This window comes from Pelobates fuscus, chromosome 7, assembly GCF_036172605.1.
Source record: "Pelobates fuscus isolate aPelFus1 chromosome 7, aPelFus1.pri, whole genome shotgun sequence".
Lineage (NCBI taxonomy): Eukaryota > Metazoa > Chordata > Amphibia > Anura > Pelobatidae > Pelobates > Pelobates fuscus.
Window position 1 is genome coordinate 63,859,554 of NC_086323.1, and position 19,974 is coordinate 63,879,527.

The 19,974-nt window shown below is 37.4% G+C and overlaps 1 protein-coding gene across 2 annotated transcripts in view; it reads left to right on the forward strand.

Moving 5' to 3' along the window:
• The window catches only part of ARHGAP29 (Rho GTPase activating protein 29), a 126,685-nt gene that overhangs the window by 63,905 nt on the left and 42,806 nt on the right, over positions 1 to 19,974 (forward strand). The window contains exon 3 of one of the 2 annotated variants that reach the window (XM_063428349.1): positions 5,500 to 5,643. In XM_063428349.1, the coding sequence (XP_063284419.1) occupies positions 5,500 to 5,643 (144 nt within the window). Of the gene's footprint in view, positions 1 to 5,499; positions 5,644 to 9,437; positions 9,525 to 19,974 lie in introns of those variants that run through there. The other variant, XM_063428350.1, reaches the window with a different exon arrangement.

The following is a 19,974-nucleotide window of genomic DNA, read 5'->3' on the forward strand; positions in this document are numbered from 1 at the left end:
AGATGAGAGTGGGTCCGATGGCGCTCTGCATGTCGGGAGCCCCCCGTGTGCCAGTTTTGTTGCTTGGGGGTTTCTTTAAGTGGGACCCTGGTCTAGGACAAGGTTGGGTGTTCGTTGTAGCCTTTAGCCTACCTGATTCGGCAGGGATTTATTGTCGGTGATAGACGCGTCTCCAGAACTGTTGGCAGAGAGCAGCAAAATGCTCTTCAAAACGCTCCCTCCTTGTCTTGAGTACTATACAGTCCTTAGGATGAGGAGCGGCAGCTATTTTAGGTTTGCCACAGGGCTGGTGGTGCTGCGGGGGACCATATAGCTTGAGTGAGGCGAGTTGTCCCAGCGGGGACCGGGATAACCCCCGCCGTTCCAAAGGGGGAGGGAGCAGGGCGACAGACGAGCCACCGATCACAGCGGGCCCAGTTTTCGGAGATCGGCCGCCTCCACCGTTCACCAGTCCGCTAATCATACTAGGCCTCGTGTTCGGACAGCGGATTTCCACAATGCTTATCAAGGTAAAGGACACCCTCGAGTGCCCACTTGTTTTAGTAGTATTCCACCATCTGCTCCAGGCTGAGTGTCAATTTTAGTAGTGAGAGCGTAGGTTTAACTCAGATGTGCAGGAGCTGGTCAAAACATGCTTTTTGTATCTGTGTACAAGCACTGATACAATTACAAAGCAGAAATTGCATTCATTAGAAGGCTTTATTTGGGAATTTGTAAATCGATGAGTTTTGCTATTTTGGGAATTCATAAAGAAGAAAGGATATTGTATGGATTATTTTGCCGTGTTTATTAAAAAAAAAAAAAAGATATTTTGTTTCTTTTTGTATGTCAGTTGAGATCTCACATCACACCTAGAGCCTCTTTTCTTGACATGTAGTTAAAGCTTTTGAGCTACAAAAAAAAAATATTTTGTTTACTTTTTAAACAGTGTATTTGCCTTATACACATATTTTTGTACAGGAACAATGGCAGATTTGCTATCATTCACAGTTCGACATATTGAAAACAAGATCTGCTATATCTTTTAAAAATGTATCTCCGTTAAGCTAACTTATTTACTCTATTCTACATTTTTATTATTATTTTGCAGTGAGTGAGATGTCACGAGTTTTGTTGTCTTGGGCTGGGATAACTTGCCCTTTTAGTTCATATTGTTAAATGGTGCTCAAGACGCAACTTATCAGTTTCTTGTCAAATATTGTCCGCTTGGTCGTAAGACTGTGGTAGGGTGCCACGACACAATACCAACCCCATTTCACCCCAAGTGTCCAACAAAATGATCTATAGGCATGAAGCTTGCACGTCAGCCCTCTGGAACCTCAAGTAATTGGTATGTTCCTTTAACATATTTTCAACACAAGCTTTTATAAATAATACAATGTTTCTAGCAAGTTTGGCATTGAGAAAGTACATCATATTCTCTCAATTTTATTACAATTTCAACATTTTTGTCCAAATAATTAACAAGTAAGTGAATGTAAAGCATGCTTTGTGTGTGCACTTTGGCTCTTGCATGTCTGTTTTTGTTGTAAATACCGCACACAGACTGCTCTGTAGCACACCGGAAGGTCCTGTGGTTTTAGTCTCTCGAAATGTGCAGAAACCAAACTTAAAGTGAACTTTCTAAGCTTGTGCAAGAAAATATTACCAACTCGACGTCTGAAAATTTATTTTCATTTTCAATTATGACTATTTAACCAAATGTAGCAATCTGATTGTTTTATGTATGAGTGTTCTATATTACAAGGTACTGGAAGCCTAAAATGGTTGCCATCCCAAATAAATGAAATGTCGCACCTTAGAGCTGAACCCCTGTTCACTCATTACACAGGAAATGAGGTTGCTAATCCATCTGATTTATTAATGCAAAAAACTAATATCAATGTAGCGTTTGTAGCTACTTGGTGAAATAGACTGCAGATATGGAAATTAAAATGATCAGACCACTGGGGTAATTTCTTATTGAGCATTTAAATTTATGGTGTTATGTGACATGCCGGTTCAATGGAAGGAGTCACAGCAGCTCATTCAATTAATAAAACTAAAATATTGTGAACCCGTTGTGAGTAAAAGTCTGGAAGGTTCTCTTCTTTGAGCCAATAAATAGTTTTTTTGTTTTTCTTCCCCCATATACAAGTTATTTGGCATGTGTGCTACAGGTTTCTCTATTTTTATTTGTAATAGGAAAATGCTTCACATCTTAATATGACCATAAATGATAATGAACTGCACTATAAAAAAAATATATCTAAACTGTGTTCCCAGCTTCGAGGTAGTTGACAATTTTAAACAGCACACAATATAATCACAAACAATAGATAGTATAATAGGACTACCATTGCATTACTTCTTGTTCTGAAAGATTAGGGACGTGTAGTTATTGTGCAGTTTTGTGGAAGCCCCCCAACCTACACATCATGCAAATAAAGTATTTTATTACATGATCGATTCTTTCACTTCATTAAACAATAAAGATACAAAGCCAAACATTGTCAATGCACTATAACACTTCTTTTTCAGAGACATATTAAACATTATCAATTGTATGGTGTTTTTTTATTTTCTTGCACAAGTTGTTTTACAGGTTAAATACCTAGCTTTTCTTTTCTTTTTTTTTTTCCTTCAAGTTTGTGAAAGAATCCATTCAACGTTACTTCTATTTTTACTTATTAAAGTAATGAAAGTGGCATTAAAGTCTAAAGTATGAGACGTAAAGAAGAAAAGGGAATAGAACTTAAAATGAAAAAAGACAATAAAATAGAAAGTAATGCCAGAAGTCTCAAAAATCTGAATTTCTGGGTGCAATGGATCCAGAATATATGGGATTTATATCAGAATAGAGGTCCATTTAGATCAGGCCAATCACCATCACTCTGAACATCAGAACAGTAAGGGAATTGCATATGAATATTTTTGTTCAAGTCAGTGGATTTGACCACTGGGGGGCAGAGTTGTCGTATGCTGTGCCTGCTGTCTTTTGCTCCCCAAAACCACTGATTTGTAAGGGGACTACAGAATATTGTGTGTTTTCCCTATCTGCACAACACACAGAAATGCCTTCGTATAAACCATCAGGGTTCCTTTAATGGGTGAATAATTCTAAGGCCAGTCATTGCAGCAGGAACATTTCAAATTTTCTATGAAATGACCATGATCTAATTGGTGATGTCCATTTCCTTTCAAAGCTCTAATGCAACTGCATAACTAAATAAAGTGCCTGCAGAGGAAGTTATTTTGTGGCCCTGGCTTCTTTGTACGTGTGTTTTGCAGATCATGTGTGTCCTGTGCTTTTTCTAATTGCAGCTGCTTAACAATCCTTCAAATGACAGCCACATACAATTGTATGTGTTTGAGTATATGTATATACACTTTTTTTATGTGGCACATTTAATGTTTAATCCTAACTGCCATAAATAAGTGATTGTCTTTGAAGTGACTAAACCACTTTTAGCAAAACCATTTCTTTATGATTGAGAAATTTTAATGAATGCAAAGGAACGGTTCTATGTTGCAGACATCTGTACATATACATATACCTGTTAACTATGCAATATCACAGGCATCAGTTGTGATTTATCCAATACTGATTCACTAAGGGACTAATGAAACCTCACAAATCATGTCTGTAAAGTATTCCAATCTCATTTTCCTATTGCCAATTGTTGTGAATGGTAAAATTAGTAAAAATGTGTATATCATCCTAGTTGATAAAAATCATTTTGGGCTTGTTTTGACTTTTTCAAAAAAATGTTTTATAGTATCTAGCCCTGGTGAGTAAAAATGTACCCATTGTAGATATGACATGGACTGATTAGTAGAACATAACTTGACATTTTAAGCCCTGTAGGGCATTCATGAAAATACCCACTAGGCTGTTTACTAAAGTGAAAAACATTGGGCATTCAAATTAAATTCTAAATTCAAGGCCGCAATAGTCAAACTGGGAACATTCTCTAAGTCAGCTATGCTTCCAGTTCAGCTACTTTGGCCTTAAAGGACAGCACTATAGTGCCAGGAAAACATACTCGTTTTCCTGGCACTATAGTGCCCTCAGGGTCCCCTTCCAGCCGGGCTCTAGGGGGAGGAAAGGGTTAAACTTACCTCTTCCTCCAGCGCCGGGCGGGGGACTCTCCTCCTCCTCGGCTGAATGCGCATGCGCGGCAGGAGCCGCGCGCGCATTCAGCCAGTCCATAGGAAAGCATTCACAATGCTTTCCTATGGACGCTGGCGTCTTCTCTGTGAAAATCACAGTGAGAAGCGCGGAAGCCCTCTAGCGGCTGTCAATGAGACAGCCACTAGAGGCTGGATTAACCCTATTATAAACATAGCAGTTTCTCTGAAACTGCTATGTTTATAGAAAAAAGGGTTAAACCTAGCTGGACCTGGCACCCAGACCACTTCATTAAGCTGAAGTGGTCTGGGTGCCTATAGTGGTCCTTTAAATTCACTCTGAATCCCCAACAATTCTGACTTCAGTGAATAACCCTGATTGTATACCATCGATGGCTAGCCTTGATATTGCAGATGACTGTAATTTTCTGTCACGTGTTTAGTTATCACTGTGACGGGTTTGTGCTGTCTGTAAAAAAAAAAAAAGTTGGTTTTTTTTAAGGTTATTCAAGGTGTTTGTGCAGAGGTACTTACAAACCAACACACTGCCTCTGTATGCCTAATTATCTTCTGTCTCAAGGTCATCTTAGTAAGACCAATAAAAGGAAATATGCCCACACTGTTGCACACACTGCAGCCCTTATTTCCTTCCACAGGTCAGACCGGCTTATTTCTAGAATATTTTTGTTTATCTGTAATGCATGCCATTTCAATCGCGCCGACTTTTTCTTCTTTTTTTTTATAAAAATAACAGTGCTGTATTCCATTAAATATTCCTTTATAGCATGTTTTTGTTTATACTTGTTTAGTATCTGATAACACTTGATACGGTTATACTAATGTTAAATATTTGTTGAGAACTTTTAATAAAATATTTCCACAATGACTGTTCCTGTTCAAAGTCACTTCATAATCAATACTTTATTGGCAAAAAATAGCTTTCCTAGAAATACAGCCAGTGCAAAGAACTAAATAGAATTTTGGAAAGGTGGTCCCCTCTCTGTGTCTAGCATGATTTTCAAAGATTACAGTATTACTCAATCATGTATTTGTATTTCTTGAAGACTGGTTTGGAAAGCTGAGCTTTTGAGTGTAGGTGTCAAACTACATACACGAACCATTCCTTTCTGGATTCTCTACATTTAGCTATAAACTACATGATGTATGTCTGTCAGAGGAAAGCGCTCACACTATGATATAGCATATGATGCACTATGAAATTGATAAACCTCATGCTGTAGCCATTAGCTCAGATTTGTGTGTCATGATTCTTTGATGCCCATTGATAGCCATCTGGCATGTGGTTGCAAACCACTGAAATCATAGAAGCTTCCATTTCAGTGATTCCTATCATTTACATTTTTTTTCCTGTTGTCCCCTTTCCTCCAGAAAATCAGGAATGTTTACATCAGGTGGTCCACGAACGACTAGGGGACCTTCTTCGTGTCCTGAAAGGAGTGATAAGCAAACACCATACCTTGAATTCTGTTGATATTCTAGGAGCCGCTGGAACAGTGATTGCGAAAGTTAAAGGTGAGTAACATTCTGTTCATTTGCAGAAATAACTCTGAGTTGCTTGGATGACAGCAATTATGACTCGCATTTCCCAATTGCTAAATTTTTCCTGTTTTTTTATCCCATCTGTGAAAGACTAAAAATGCAGTATTTCTTTTCAATGCTAGGTTTTTCATGTGTAACAAAACGTGTTTTATTCCTACTTCTGTAAAAGGCTTCTTTTTAAATGATGAATTTTTAAGCCAAAATGCACCATAACTTTTTTCTTTTTTTGTACCAGATTTTCCCTGGCTCCTGCTCATTGTCTGCTTGCTGATTTTCAACAGCAAATTGTCATGTCATACATCCTGTAATTTTGTGGTTGTTTTAGCAGTCGGACATACTTGAAATAGCTGAGACAGACACATAAAGCATAACTTTTTCAGAGAGATTAAAGGTGACTGACAGACGTTTCTTTTGACACATGGATAGCGAGGAAGGTGTTTGTAGCTCTTGACTTTACACCTTTGAGTATTTGTGTATCACAAGTTGTTTGTACTGTCTTGTTGGAGTAAAGATAAGCATAAAACATGTTAATTAAATTACACTATGTAAAATGAAATTACACTATGTTCATGCTAAGTGAAGGCATTGCTGCTATAAAGTCTAAATTCTCAACAATCTCCGTTTATTTTTTTAACCCCCAAAAAATGATTGTAAGGTGCTATTTTTTATTGTGGTTGCTGGAAAAAAATTCCGGTTCAGTTAATCGTCCAACTGTTTTTGCATTTTTTTTTTTTTTTTGGTCTTTCATTTTAAATTTCAATTTTCTGTTCACATTAATTCACAGCATAGTGAGTAAAATCTATTCATTTGTATGGCCATCGCCGGGTATATTTTCTTAATACGACAAACAGGTTGTTGTTTTATGATTGGTAATTAAGTTTCAGAACATGGATAGGATACTGGCCAGAATTTATGATCAGATTTAGATTTGTGATCTCAAGTACAAGGTTTTAGAACTTAATAGTGATTGTGAAAACTTGGAATTGCTGAGATCAATCTCTTAAAATAAAATAGAAATATACCACAAAAAAAGTAGACTGCTTTTAACAATTTACCAAAGGGTGGCTGCAGGTCTCCAAACTCCATACCTACTGCAACACACTGTAGTGGTTATAGAAGTTAGAGCTTTTAACAATTTACCGAAGGGTGGCTGCAGGTCTCCAAACTCCATAACTACTGCAACACCCTGTAGTGGTTATAGAACTTACAGTGCCCATTTAAATTAAAGTGCAGTGTTTGGAGTAACCCTTTAAAAACCAAATACCATGACCACTTCAGTGATTTAGAGTAGTCATGGTGCCTGAAGTCTCTATGTGCAGCTATGAAATGCTGCACATGCAGAGTTTAACTACTCCGCTGCGGGAAGTGTAACTCTACCTGTAGCAATGCCACATTTGCCATGTCGTCATTGGGGGCAGGACTTCAGGCTGCTGGGGGACTGAGCATCTTTGAACAGTGAGTAATTCGTTTAGGACTGATGTAGATCTTAGTGCCTCTGGACTTCAAGCACCATAACCACTTTGATCATTTGAAGTGGCTATGGCGCCTACAGTGGCTCTTTAATAGGTTCATGTAATATTCAGTTTGTCATTCTTGTAATAAAGATTTTATCACAAGTTCCAAAATAATATTTAAAAAAAGTCTTTTAAGATGGCACTCCATGCTGGGATTGGGCTGTTCTGCAATAAATTGCACATGAAAATGCTACATTTGCAGTCTTGCAGTGTGCTCTTTCCAGATTAGGAATGTAACAGCCCCCCCTGAGTATTTCACAATGATAGAATTTAGGGATCGACCGATTATCAGTCTGGCAGATATTCTGTATTTTCAGCCATATCGGTATAGGTCAATAAAGATACCAATATTGCCAATAATGCTGACAAGGGTCCTGGGGGGTCCAGCACACTCTTACTTACCTTTCCAGCAGCTCCCTTCAGGTCCCTTGTCTAACTCTCGTGAGTCCAGCGGCCGTCAAAAAGTTGCCACGGGTTACCATGGCAATGCACCGCGCGGCACGCAAGCTGCAAGAGTTAGACAGGGGAGCTGCTGGGAAGGAAAGTAAGAGTGTGCTGGGCCCCTCAGAGAGTATGTATGTATGTATGTATGTATGTATGTATGTATGTATGTATGTATGTATGTATGTATGTATGTATGTATGTATGTATGTATGTATGTATGTATGTATGTATGTATGTATGTATGTATGTATGTATGTATGTATGTATGTATGTATGTATGTATGTATGTATGTATGTATGTATGTATGTATGTATGTATGTATGTATGAAGTTAAACAAATAAAAATGCCCCCCTCCCCATTTTACACACATTACATACCTGCACAAACACTCACTGCATTCACTATACACACACTCTGCATTCATTATATACACACTGCACAAACACACACACTGTATCCACTAGACAAACATTCACTGCATCCACTACACAAACACATATTCTTGTAAATATAAAAAATTCTGACTGGCATGTATATATTGTGCATTTACCTTAATAAAAACAAGATTTGCCAAAAAAAATAAATAAATAATAAACATGTTCGGTTAACAGTAGATTTGTGTAGAAATAGTTTATTTTTTCAAAATGGTAAATGTACAGAATATTGGTATCGGTAAATTATCGGCCTGAAAGTTCACAGATTATCGGTATCTGCACTAAAATATCAATATCGGTCGATCCCTAAAAGAGTTTGTATGAAATACTCATATAGACAGTGTTGAAATTTCACTTAAATTTCAACTCAGTCAAAAGATATATCAATATTATTCATACACTTTACACTTCTTGACACTTGGTTCTATCTATGGAGAATCCATCTATGGAGGTCTCATGGGATCCTCACTGCAGTATGCACGCATGCGTGAGAGTACAGCAGTGATGGAGTCCCCTGGCAGCTGCATCAACAGTAGCCAGAAGAGAAGAAAAATGAAGACACGTAAGTAAATTTCAACATTGCATGCCCTCCGATCACAGGACCCCCAGCAGTGATGTCACCATCAGTTTCTGCACATCTTGCCCTATATTCACACTTGGTGTAAATTAGTAGTATATGCATACTTGCTAGTTCTGTGTTTGTTTCTGGCTTCAAAACTTTTTTTTTGTTTGTTTGTTTGTAAACAAAGTATTACTGCTTTTTTATGATTTTTTTTAATTTTAATATTGTAAGTGGTGCAATAGCTGATAGTAAGAGGCATTTCTCATTCTGTGAATTGAGACTCTCTGGCCATTGTTGCTTGTACCCATTGTGTACAGCCAGGATGTCCTGGGGAAAGAGTGTGTATTTTAAAGTGCACCACATAAACTTTGCAGCATAAGATGGTGTACAAACACTGTCCAAGCCAGCTTGCATGGACTTTTTTTTTTTTTTTTTTACACAGCCTGAAAAGGAAGACGGGTGCTTTGTGCTATGACTGTGCTGCATTCAGATTTAACTTGGGACCTCTCCATTAGCACTCTTTCCAAATGTAATGTTTTTCCCTGACACTCAGCAGTTCAAAGGCCTAACACAACTGTGACGACAAAACCTTCCTGCAACAGGAAAAACTATTCAGGGCAGATAAATTCTTCATTTCAGAGGAGGATTTCTCTTTAGCTATTCTATTCCTCCCAGTCTTCTTGAGGGAAGGGCACTAGCATTTTACAAAGCGATTTACCCCCTTTAATATGACGCTGTAATTAACATTTTTCCTTTGAATAAGTAAGTTTTGAAAATTTATACAAAGTTTTTAGAACTGGTATGAATATTTTATTTGTTTTATACATCTACAAACGGATATGTCTTTCATCTAACCTCCGTTAAAATAATTCGTGTCATGGATGTGAGCTTGGTCTAGGTAAGCACGCAGACTTTTTGATTGTATATACGGTTTTATTTTTAGCCGTTTTACAGTTTGTTCTGGTTAATATGTGTGTCTGCTTTTTTTTGGGTTCATTTCACTATTTCATATTGTTGAGATTTTCTATATTCTTTGAGTATAATGGTTGTGTATAATGTATTTTTCTGTGTGTGTATGATAGACAGCTCCTTTAAGAACGTTTATTGAATGTATATTCCACAAAGTTGTGTGCGTGTTTTAAAGCATTGTAAGCAGCAGTTATTTCCAGACGTAAATCATGCTTTCTAGATAAAACTGCACATTCTTGTGAACTGACTACATCCTTTCAGTAAAGCCTCTGTGGGAATAAGGGCATACACGCTCTCCTGTAATCTGTGACTGACTCTTATACCAGTTGCAGAAGCATGTTGAAACCAGAAAATAACTCTGTACCTTAGCAATGTCTGAGAAGAAATTGTTAGTTTGGAAGCCCTGTACTAATGTTGACATTACGAGCTACTGATATATGTCACTTTGTAGGATTTTCTTCTGCACTGGTAGAATAATCGTTAGAATTGACTAGCTAGCAGCATTACATGAATTGGTTCTCGGTGCAGAATTATCGTTAACATGTGTTCTTTTTAAACATGGCCATGATGTAAAAAACAAGACGTTTTATTTTCTGGCTCTGGAGTTACTATGTCCTGCCATCTTTGTTTTTTTTGTTTTTTTTTTTTACAGTACAAATTTAGTATCATTCACAAGGCTTCCACAGGTTCGCACAAGTTTGAGCAGATGGCAGTTTGTATTTACGAGGATAAATATGCTTTTGGGTTGACATAGAGCACTCTGGCAGCCATAGCCCATGTCCCTTGTGTTATCTCCCAACAGTAAAACAAAAAAAATGAAAGAAATGAAGTATAGACCTTGGACCCCTTCTTTCAATGGTACAGAACTATTCCTTGTCTTGCAGGATTCCATGCCATCAACAAATGCAGTGATATATTTGGGCACCAACTTTAACATGGCTTCTGTTTTATTCTGTTGGTACCAAATAGAAAGAGAAAGCACACACCCAAATTATCACAATACTCTAGATGGATTTCAGTTTTAATCTTGCTTATATGCTGTTAGTATGTGACCACACACTGGTACAACTTCTGTTGGTGTTTGTACAGCGACTGCGACTCATAAACCACCAGTATCTGTGGGTAGCGTATCTTGGTTTAAAACACTTTCCTTAGGGCAGAGGGACATAAAATGGGGTTTATCACTCTTTTAAAGGTGAATTGAATTATAGGTTACTGGCGTTGAAAGCACAATGTCTCGTGATTATTTGCTCTGGCAATTAAAGATTGTTTTCCAATAATCTTCAAGGGTTAGGCCTATCGGTGATAATCCAATCCCACCTCTTCTTGTATGACTCTTGTGCTTGTGAGTCTTTAGGCGTATCAGCTCATTTAGGATTATATTGTATTAAGTAGTAATTGAACCCCCAGTTCACCCCTACCCGGTTAAAAGGATAATGTACACCAATCAGTCAGATTGGACATGGGATACATTTGTGAACTGTATGTGCTCAGCAGCTAGCAACAGCAACACTACCATGAACAACGCGACAGTGTTAAGAAACCGGCTTTAATTGATGTACCACCATGTCATGATCTGTATGTAAGCCTAAATATGCACCTTTGAAAATAAAGAATTTATAAAAAAAAAAGTAGTAATTGAACAGATGCCTGAATATTTTAAATTCAGATCCACATCTGTTCTACTTAAGCAACGGTAAGATAGTGATTGGACATTTTGTTTCCTGAATTGGCCAGGTTTCTTATGTGAAGGCAAATTGTGCAGACATACTAATGGTTAAATGTTTACTGCATAATTAGTAGATATTTTAATAAGTACTCAGAGTAGTAGTAGTGCTTATTTTGCATGAAAACTATGGATTTGTATCTTTAGTTTCATCGATCTTGAAATATTCTACTCCGTGTTATTAATGTTTATTTTCCATTAATAGAAAAAGGTCACTTCACCGGAGATCTCACAAATCAATAAAATGTTGAAAATGTACATATTACTCGAGACTGTAAGCTCATTGGGCAGGGCCTTCATCTACCTATTGTTCCTGTCGTTGTGTAATTGTCTCATTTATTGTACATTTTCCCCCCTTTCATAACATTGTAAAGCGCGGTTTTATTAGTTGCCGCTACATAAATACCAATAATAATAACTTTTTTCATGCTCCATTTTACTTTAAATGTATATTAATGAATTTCTTTAATGTGGGTAACAAATATATGTAACCGTAAAAGATCCTTAGAAGTTCCCCTTTAAATCAACAGACTAGCTGGATATTGCACAAAGCAACCAAAGTTCCAGACAGACCAAATGGTCTTTGAAATGTCACTGTTTTATTAGACATGAACCGTTTTGCACCTCACAGGAATGAAAAAAAAACACCTGTGGGGAAAAAAATGGCTCTCACACAACTGTATGCCAGGGATTGTTTGAAAAGCTTAAGCAGAAGAACTATACTGAAGGTAGTTCACCTGCTTAGGTTAATAGAAACTACAGTGTTGATGCCATGCTTGATTTTGTTGTCCAGGTTTTCCCTGATACCTCAGAAGTCTTTGGCTTAACAGGAGGACCATATGAATGGAGTAAATTACATCCTCACTGTGTTCACAGCCTAATGTGCTGGCAGTAAAGACACCGTGAGATTGCATTATTTTTGTTAGTTTAGTGATGTCGATACTATAGCACAGGTACCATAGCAGACACTCAGTGCCTGTCTGCAAGATGGGGCATCAGTCCCAATGATAAATTCTATATTTGATACCAAATTGAATTGTTATCAAAAGGTAACCTATCGCGCCTTATGTTGATATCAGTGCACATTGTGGTGGAGAAAAGCATATTGACTTATAAAAAAAAAAAACAGGCCTGAAATAAACAATTAAATATTGCAAATCAAAAGAAAATTGGTAAGTGGGAAACATAGAATTGAGAGTGTATGATAATATGGAGAGAATTAGATTCAGGTGTTAGTGGAGGACAAAGATACAGGAAGTGAACAAAGGGAAATTTAGATGAGTAGAATTGAGGTTGGATTTAAATTAATGTGCACAAAGCAACAAGGTGAAGAAGAGACTGAAATTAGGTACGAGTGCATAAATCAAGTCACAGATTTTTTTTTGTTTAACCCCTTAAGGACCAAACTTCTGGAATAAAAGGGAATCATGACATGTCACACATGTCATGTGTCCTTAATGGGTTAAAGGAACACTATAGTCACCTAAATTACTTTAGCTAAATAAAGCAGTTTTAATGTATAGATCATTCCCCTGCAATTTCACTGCTAAATACACTGTAATTTAGGAGTTAAATCACTTTGTTTCTGTTTATGCAGCCCTAGCCACACATCCCCTGGCTATGATTGACAGAGCCTGCATGAAAAAAACTGGTTTCACTTTCAAACAGATGTAATGTACCTTAAATAATTGTATCTCAATCTCTAAATTGAACTTTAATCACATACAGGAGGCTCTTGCAGGGTCTAGCAAGCTATTAACATAGCAGGGGATAAGAAAATCTTAATTAAACAGAACTTGTAATAAAGAAAGCCTAAATAGGGCTCTCTTTACAGGAAGTGTTAATGGAAGGCTGTGCAAGTCACATGCAGGGAGGTGTGACTAGGGTTCATAAACAAAGGGATTTAACTCATAAATGGCAGAGGATTGAGCAGTGAGGCTGCAGGGGCATGTTCTATACACCAAAACCGCTTCATTAAGCTAAAGTTGTTCAGGTAACTATAGTGTCCCTTTAAATAAAAATGTAGCACTGCTATCTGTCATCTTAAATTGATGGGAAACCTACATTTACTAAGGGTGGATAGACCAAGTTTTTAGCGAATTAATAACCACAGAATATTTCTGTAGTTAACAGTTGTTTTAACGATTCCCCATTGTACCACCATTTGCTATGTATGGTTGTATCCGATTCTCTAATTTAATTCAGTATGAAAACATTCATTATTTTGTAATGTTTGTTGGATGGTGCTAGTACTTGTGTAAGTGTTGTCAAAGGGTCATCTTACCTTGGTAAAACTAGCTATATGAGCCAGTTTGATGTGACCCAACAGAATCTGTTCAGACCTCAGTCTGAGCTAACTGATTCTGTGCCCAGTATAAGTTCTACTACTTAATGTATTGCCACAGATGTTTAGTGGCAATATGTAGCCTTGTTAGCCTTGGAGGCAAGTATGTAGTGAACAAGAAGGAAACGTGTTAGTCCGATGCCACACTGAATTACCTTGTTTGCCAACACTGGCATTGAGAATGGAAACGTACTACAGTAATAGTACACACAAATCTTATCAAACTTTGAAATTAAATTAATTTGACTGCTTACATAAACATCTAGCCAGTTTAGTTAAAGATTTAACAGCACTGGGTATACATCATCATTTATTAAACCATGTGCAAGATTATGTATTAAGCCATGTTTCCTTTAACACAGTGTAAGGAATCCTACCTCCCATTTATCTGTGACTTTTTAGAAAACTAAATAAATGTTTGGGCTTAACGAGAACGGAAGCCGTCCCGCTTGAAGCACTACAGTTTCTAATGTTAGAAAATATGACAAAAATAAATGTACGTACATTGCATCACCAGAGGCTAAGGTAAAGTAGGTCTGTGTAGATTTTTGTTGATAAATGGCAACTTGGCTGCTACATTGACAGCGTGACTTACTTGGGTTTAATTTCCTCCGCAGAAGGTCTTGTATTCTTACCATAGTGAGGGGGTTATTACTTACTTTGCTGTTATACATATTTATCCACTTCTGAGCTGATTTGTTATGAACGTATAAAAGCTAGAAAAAAAACTAATTGCCATGTCTTGCCTTTCTGTGTTTGTTTTTGTCACTACCCAAGTTGCCATTGTGATAACAAAATGTGGCTTCCTAAAGATTATACTAGCTTGTGGATGAAACACAAAGGATGTTTTGCTTTAATTGATCTAAGCAATATGGTAATTTCTAATTATTTAATTTTGTGTGTCAAGTTTAAAAAAAAAAAAAAAAAAGTTAAATAAAAAAAAATAAAGGTCTGGTGCAGTGTTTATTTAAATATAGTGTTTCTTCAACAACCAATAGGCTGTTGTTCTCCCTAGCAATGCACCAATGCCCAATCTAAAATGAGTCACCTGTGCTAAAGTTTGGATATCCTGATACTCTGGGTCAGTCAGGGTTGTTGGGAGAAACAATAATCTCAGTGCACGCATGTGAGATGTGGTGGATTGGAATATGTAAACATAGTTATTAACCAAGTTATTTTTCAGATCTGATCAGGGAATTTCACATTTTAAGCCAAAATAGCAACGGGAATTTCTTCACTTTAGCTAGTTTGGTTTAACTGTTTCAAAATGCCCTTTTTAATGAGTAAGTCATACAGTAGTCTAAAATATTGAATATTGTGAGCATGTTTTTATTTAGCTAATCAGGAACAATGTTGCAATGTTTTTTCTGCATGTATTCAGTGTGACTCCTTAAGAAAGCTTTCTGAGTGGATGTACACTAACAACTAATTACTGCATGTTCCCTCTGTGTTTGCTGAGCGTCTATTTCCTGTTGGAAGCCACATTGTAGAAGTAAGAAATGAGCACATTAGTAAAGGGTCTGTGCGAATGAATGAAATGCTGTTTTAGCTCATTCATTGTTTTCTTTACTGTTATGCGAAGTAAAAAAAAAAAAATAGAATGGAGCTTAGAATGACTAACGTTTATTCTTTCTGAAGTTTGTTTAGCAATTGATGTGGATTTTTGAAAATAAAGAAAATCAGAACACAATACATGTGTGTAATGTCTTTAGGAATGTTTAGTCTTTAACAGTGTCACTGCACAAGGCTGTATTGGATTGGTATTTCAGATTTGAGCTATACACACCCCTGTCTCTCCAGAATAAGGAACACTCGAAGTGCCAAGACAGTGTATGCTCTTTGCCTAAGTTATGGTCCAGTGAAATCTCCTGCCCCTCCTATATACTAATTTTGGTTTATAAAGGTAGTAATTTAACAGAAAAAAACTGAAGCTTCAGCTCCCACAAGCTGTACAAAATACTTGTATGTACTCTAATGCATCAAACAGGTGGGATTATAATTTCATGGTCATTTGACTCTGTCATTACAAGTAGTAGTACCGGTTATGGAATAGGTCATTGAGTAAAGCAGAAATAACAGGGCTCTTCCTCACCACTGAAATGTGTCATACTTTGTGCTCAGACCATTATATTGCTATACTTGGTTACACATAGGTTTTATGTGTTTGTGTATATTTTCAGAATTTAGAACCCAGGCAGGTAATGCCAGCGCGATTTGTTTGGCAGACCATGAAGTGACATGTTAATAAACACTTGGAGTAACATTATAAGTAGCCTTGGACCCATTATTCGAATTTACTTTTGTGGGCTATGATATTAAAAGGGACATTGATGCATTTAAGCTGAGCTTGGTAATTGCTTGAACCCCCTACACTTTGACCCCTCTGTTTTTTCCAAAACCTTTAAAAGCCATTTGTCTTCTCCAAACATGTAGACTGTTTGCTTGTGGTGGATTTTCCCTGTGCTGTGTCCTGAGTCCACACTGAATTTAATAGACTCTTGTGATGTTTGTGTTGTAATGTACTCAAAGATACTTATCTGTGAGATAATTAAATGCTGGTTACCTAATTTACCCAGTGCATAATTAGTTTCTGCCTGTACCATGTTGAAAACAGAGCTTGTACTCCAAGTCATAGAATGCATGTGGCTAAAAAAGATCCATTAAACTTTATTTTAAAAGTATACACCAAAAGGGAAGGGCTAAAAAGAAATGGCTAGTCACTCTTCTGGACTCGTATTCAGGGGTACATATTAATAATATTCAGTTTTTTTTGTATTTTTTTTGGAATAAAAGATCTTACTATGGCTGATTATGGCTGATTGTGCATTCCTAAACCACCTTCTCTATCACTTTTATTACTTTATTATCATGCCAAAAAAATTATAATTAAAAAAATGGATTGTAATGTTTTTCACTGGGAATGCATTCATTTCTACCTATCTAATCCTGTGCCATGATCTTTTTAGGACAAGAAAGTATTTTGGTTACTTTCACAGCCTTTATTATGAAGTTGATTAGTGTTGATCACCACCATTTGTTTGTAGATGTTTTACTTCCCTTGTTACCCTAATTCCCTGATGCACATCCTCGGCACTTACACCCACACCACCGGCCTTCCTACTAACACACACATGCACATATCTTTCTCTTTTTACCACAACAAGCTGGAACTCCAGCAATACAATTAGCACGAGCACTAAACACAAATGTAAAACTCGCCAGAGATGACTTTCTTACCACTCCCTCCATTCTTCCAGGGTATATTTAGGTGCATCTGTCCTGTTTATTCTGAGACAGTCTGAGCACCGCCCTGGTAAATACAGAATCTGAATACAATGGAGACGAAAACAGATGTGAGTACAGGAAAGGGAGAGAGGCTGTTTTTGTTTTTTCGTTTGAGTGAGCGAGCACTGTGTTTTGTGTAACTGCTTGTGGCAAACTTTTCCAGAAAATAGCACAGTTTATTAGATTAGTATTAATGTTGTGGTAATTTTACAGCCAATGTAAAGAACACTCACTGCTAGCATTATAAAGATGCTTGATAACCTCTGTTTCTCTGTTTTGATGAAAGTACTGAGAAACCCAGAGGGAAAAAAACATTGTGAGTCAAGGCAAAGATTCTCCCAAAACTGTAAGAGAGGTGCCCATAGTGACATAGGGATACAAACAAAAGATGAAGCGGGGGACAGAAACTGAAAAACAGAGGCCTCTCTTAAAGCCTTTACTGACTATTACAGCTTGGTTACAAACCCACTGTGCTTTTAGCAGCATAAACAGACTGTATACTAGAGCATATATTTTAATTAATCCTTGATAATACGATCTAATTTACATCTAGGTTTTCCTGTTTAGTAACTTGTGATTTTCCAGAGCACGGTGACCAAAATATCAATTCCCAATTGTTGTAAAACAGCAACTCCCCTTATGCCTGTCCAGCATTTGACAACCTTAATTCAAATAGTATTTTTGAACGTTTTAGTGTCTGGTCCTGTTCATTCCTTATTAAAATATCTCATAATTCTAATGGAACACAAATAAAAGTGTTCATAAAACAAAAATATCCGAAAGGATGCAGTAGAAGTCATCTCAACAGATTTTATTTTCTTGCCACTACAAACATATATACAGTCTGAATAAAGCCAAATGTGTTTCAAAGTACTGGTGTTAAAATGGGTGCACATACACCTGTTTTCCTGGCTCCTAAGTATACCACATGCCTCTTAAAGTCTACATCCATGTGGGCTCTCACTGTTATTCATTCAAGTGTGAATTGCCATTCATTCAAAGAGAATTTCAAATTGTGAACTGAACATATAAGTGACTTTGAGATTTTTCGTCTTCTAGCTCTGCTATTTTAAATTCACTTTAAATTCCCAGCAAGTTACCCTTAAAGGTAACTAAAATTGTTTTTAGTTTTTTGGAACTGCAGTTTCCCTTCTTTTACTGTGTCCATTGTCTGCCAACTTTACTTATGAAATCAAAAATTGCATTAAATGTACCCATTCAAACCTAGAGCCAAGACTCCTCTGCTTCAGCTGTTCACTCTGTCTCTGCAGAAGTTTATATGCCTGCTGATGTTTAACACAATCTCGTCCAATCCAGTGTGTCTCTTAAAGGACCACTCTAGGCACCCAGACCACTTCAGTTTAATGAAGTGGTCTGGGTGCCAGGTCCAGCTAGCTTTTACCCTTTTTTTTTATAAACATAGCAGTTTCAGAGAAACTGCTATGTTTATTCTGAGGGTTAAGCCAGCCTCCAGAGCCTCTAGTGGCTGTCTCATTGACAGCCGCTAGAGGCGCTTGCGTGCTTCTCACTGTGAAAATCACAGTGAGAGCATTCAAGCGTCCATAGGAAAGCATTATGAATGCTTTCCTATGCGACCGGCTGAATGCGAGCGTGGCTCCTGCCGCGCATGCGCATTCAGCCGATGACATCGCGAGGAAGAAGAGGAGGAGGAGGAAAGCTCCCCGCCCGGCGCTGGAGAAAGAGGTAAGTTTAACCCCTTCCTCCCCCCAGAGCCCGGCGGGAGTGGGTCCCTGAGGGTGGGGGCACCCTCAGGGCACTCTAGTGCCAGGAAAACGAGTATGTTTTCCTGGTACTAGAGTGGTCCTTTAAAGAGGCATTGGTGGACAAGGCATGCATGCGCAGGCAAACGCTGCCATGCTCCAATCAAATGATGCTGTGAGCAGTGTTTGGTTGGATGACGAATTATGACTTTGTTCTGGAGCAGTAAGTGACTCTCTACAAAATGCCAATGCTTTACATTACAGTGTTTAAACTAAAGGATTACTGCACCTAAATCATTGAGATGAAATGGTCTGGGTGACTTATAGTGGTCCTTTAAGATAAGGTTGTTTTTTTCTTTCTACCCCCACCTCCCTCCCCCCCACCCGGGTGCCTGATTTTCTTTAATCTTTAGTAAGAGGCAGAGTATTCCAACTTAAATTTTGTAACATTATTTTAATTGTGTAACACAATATCAAACTTGGCATTTAACAGAATTATAAAGAACGAGTATTACAGAATAATTCTAATTAATAAAAAAATTCTCGAGTTTAGCCAGTGCTAAACCCAGTTATCGCTGCCCTCATATTATATGTTTAGTGATGGTTGGTTAACCTGTGCCCGCCACGATAGCTGTGTTTGATTGGATTGCTTTCCAAGATACAGCTTTGTTTTCTGTGCGGGCCTAACCATATAAATTAAAGGTTCATTATCCCAGGGCAGCAAACCTGCGTATCAAATTGAATTACTTAACAAATACTTGTTATTGCTCTAGCATGAAAAGTGGGTGGTGAATTTAGGCATTTTCAAAGGCAGAATGTCTGACCTATGGTCTCTAATACAATGGCAAGGGCACTTCTTTAAAGAGGAACCTTTACAAATCAACATCGGTTAATGATGCATGTTTGGTGGGAAGGTTAGCAACCTATTGTAACAAGGCATGAGTCAGTTTTACAGGGTTTTAGAAGCTGGTCCTTAAAAATAATACATAAGATCTATACTTGTGCCCTGATTTGATTAACTAGTTATGAGCTAAGTTACTAAAATAATGCGTTCTATTGCTGGGTTGGATGAACAGAAGCCTTAGGAATAATTAACTTTATAAAAATAATAGTCCACTTCTAACCAGAAGTATATTGGAAAAAATATATTTTTGATGTTTGCAATAATTATATCTTGTTGGAAAAATTAAAAAGGTGAACAAAGTGTGTGTGTGTGTGTGTGTGTGTACACACACATACATACATACATACTTTGTCCTTTTACCATGGACTGGCATTTATTGGAACTGATTCTGACCTTCAG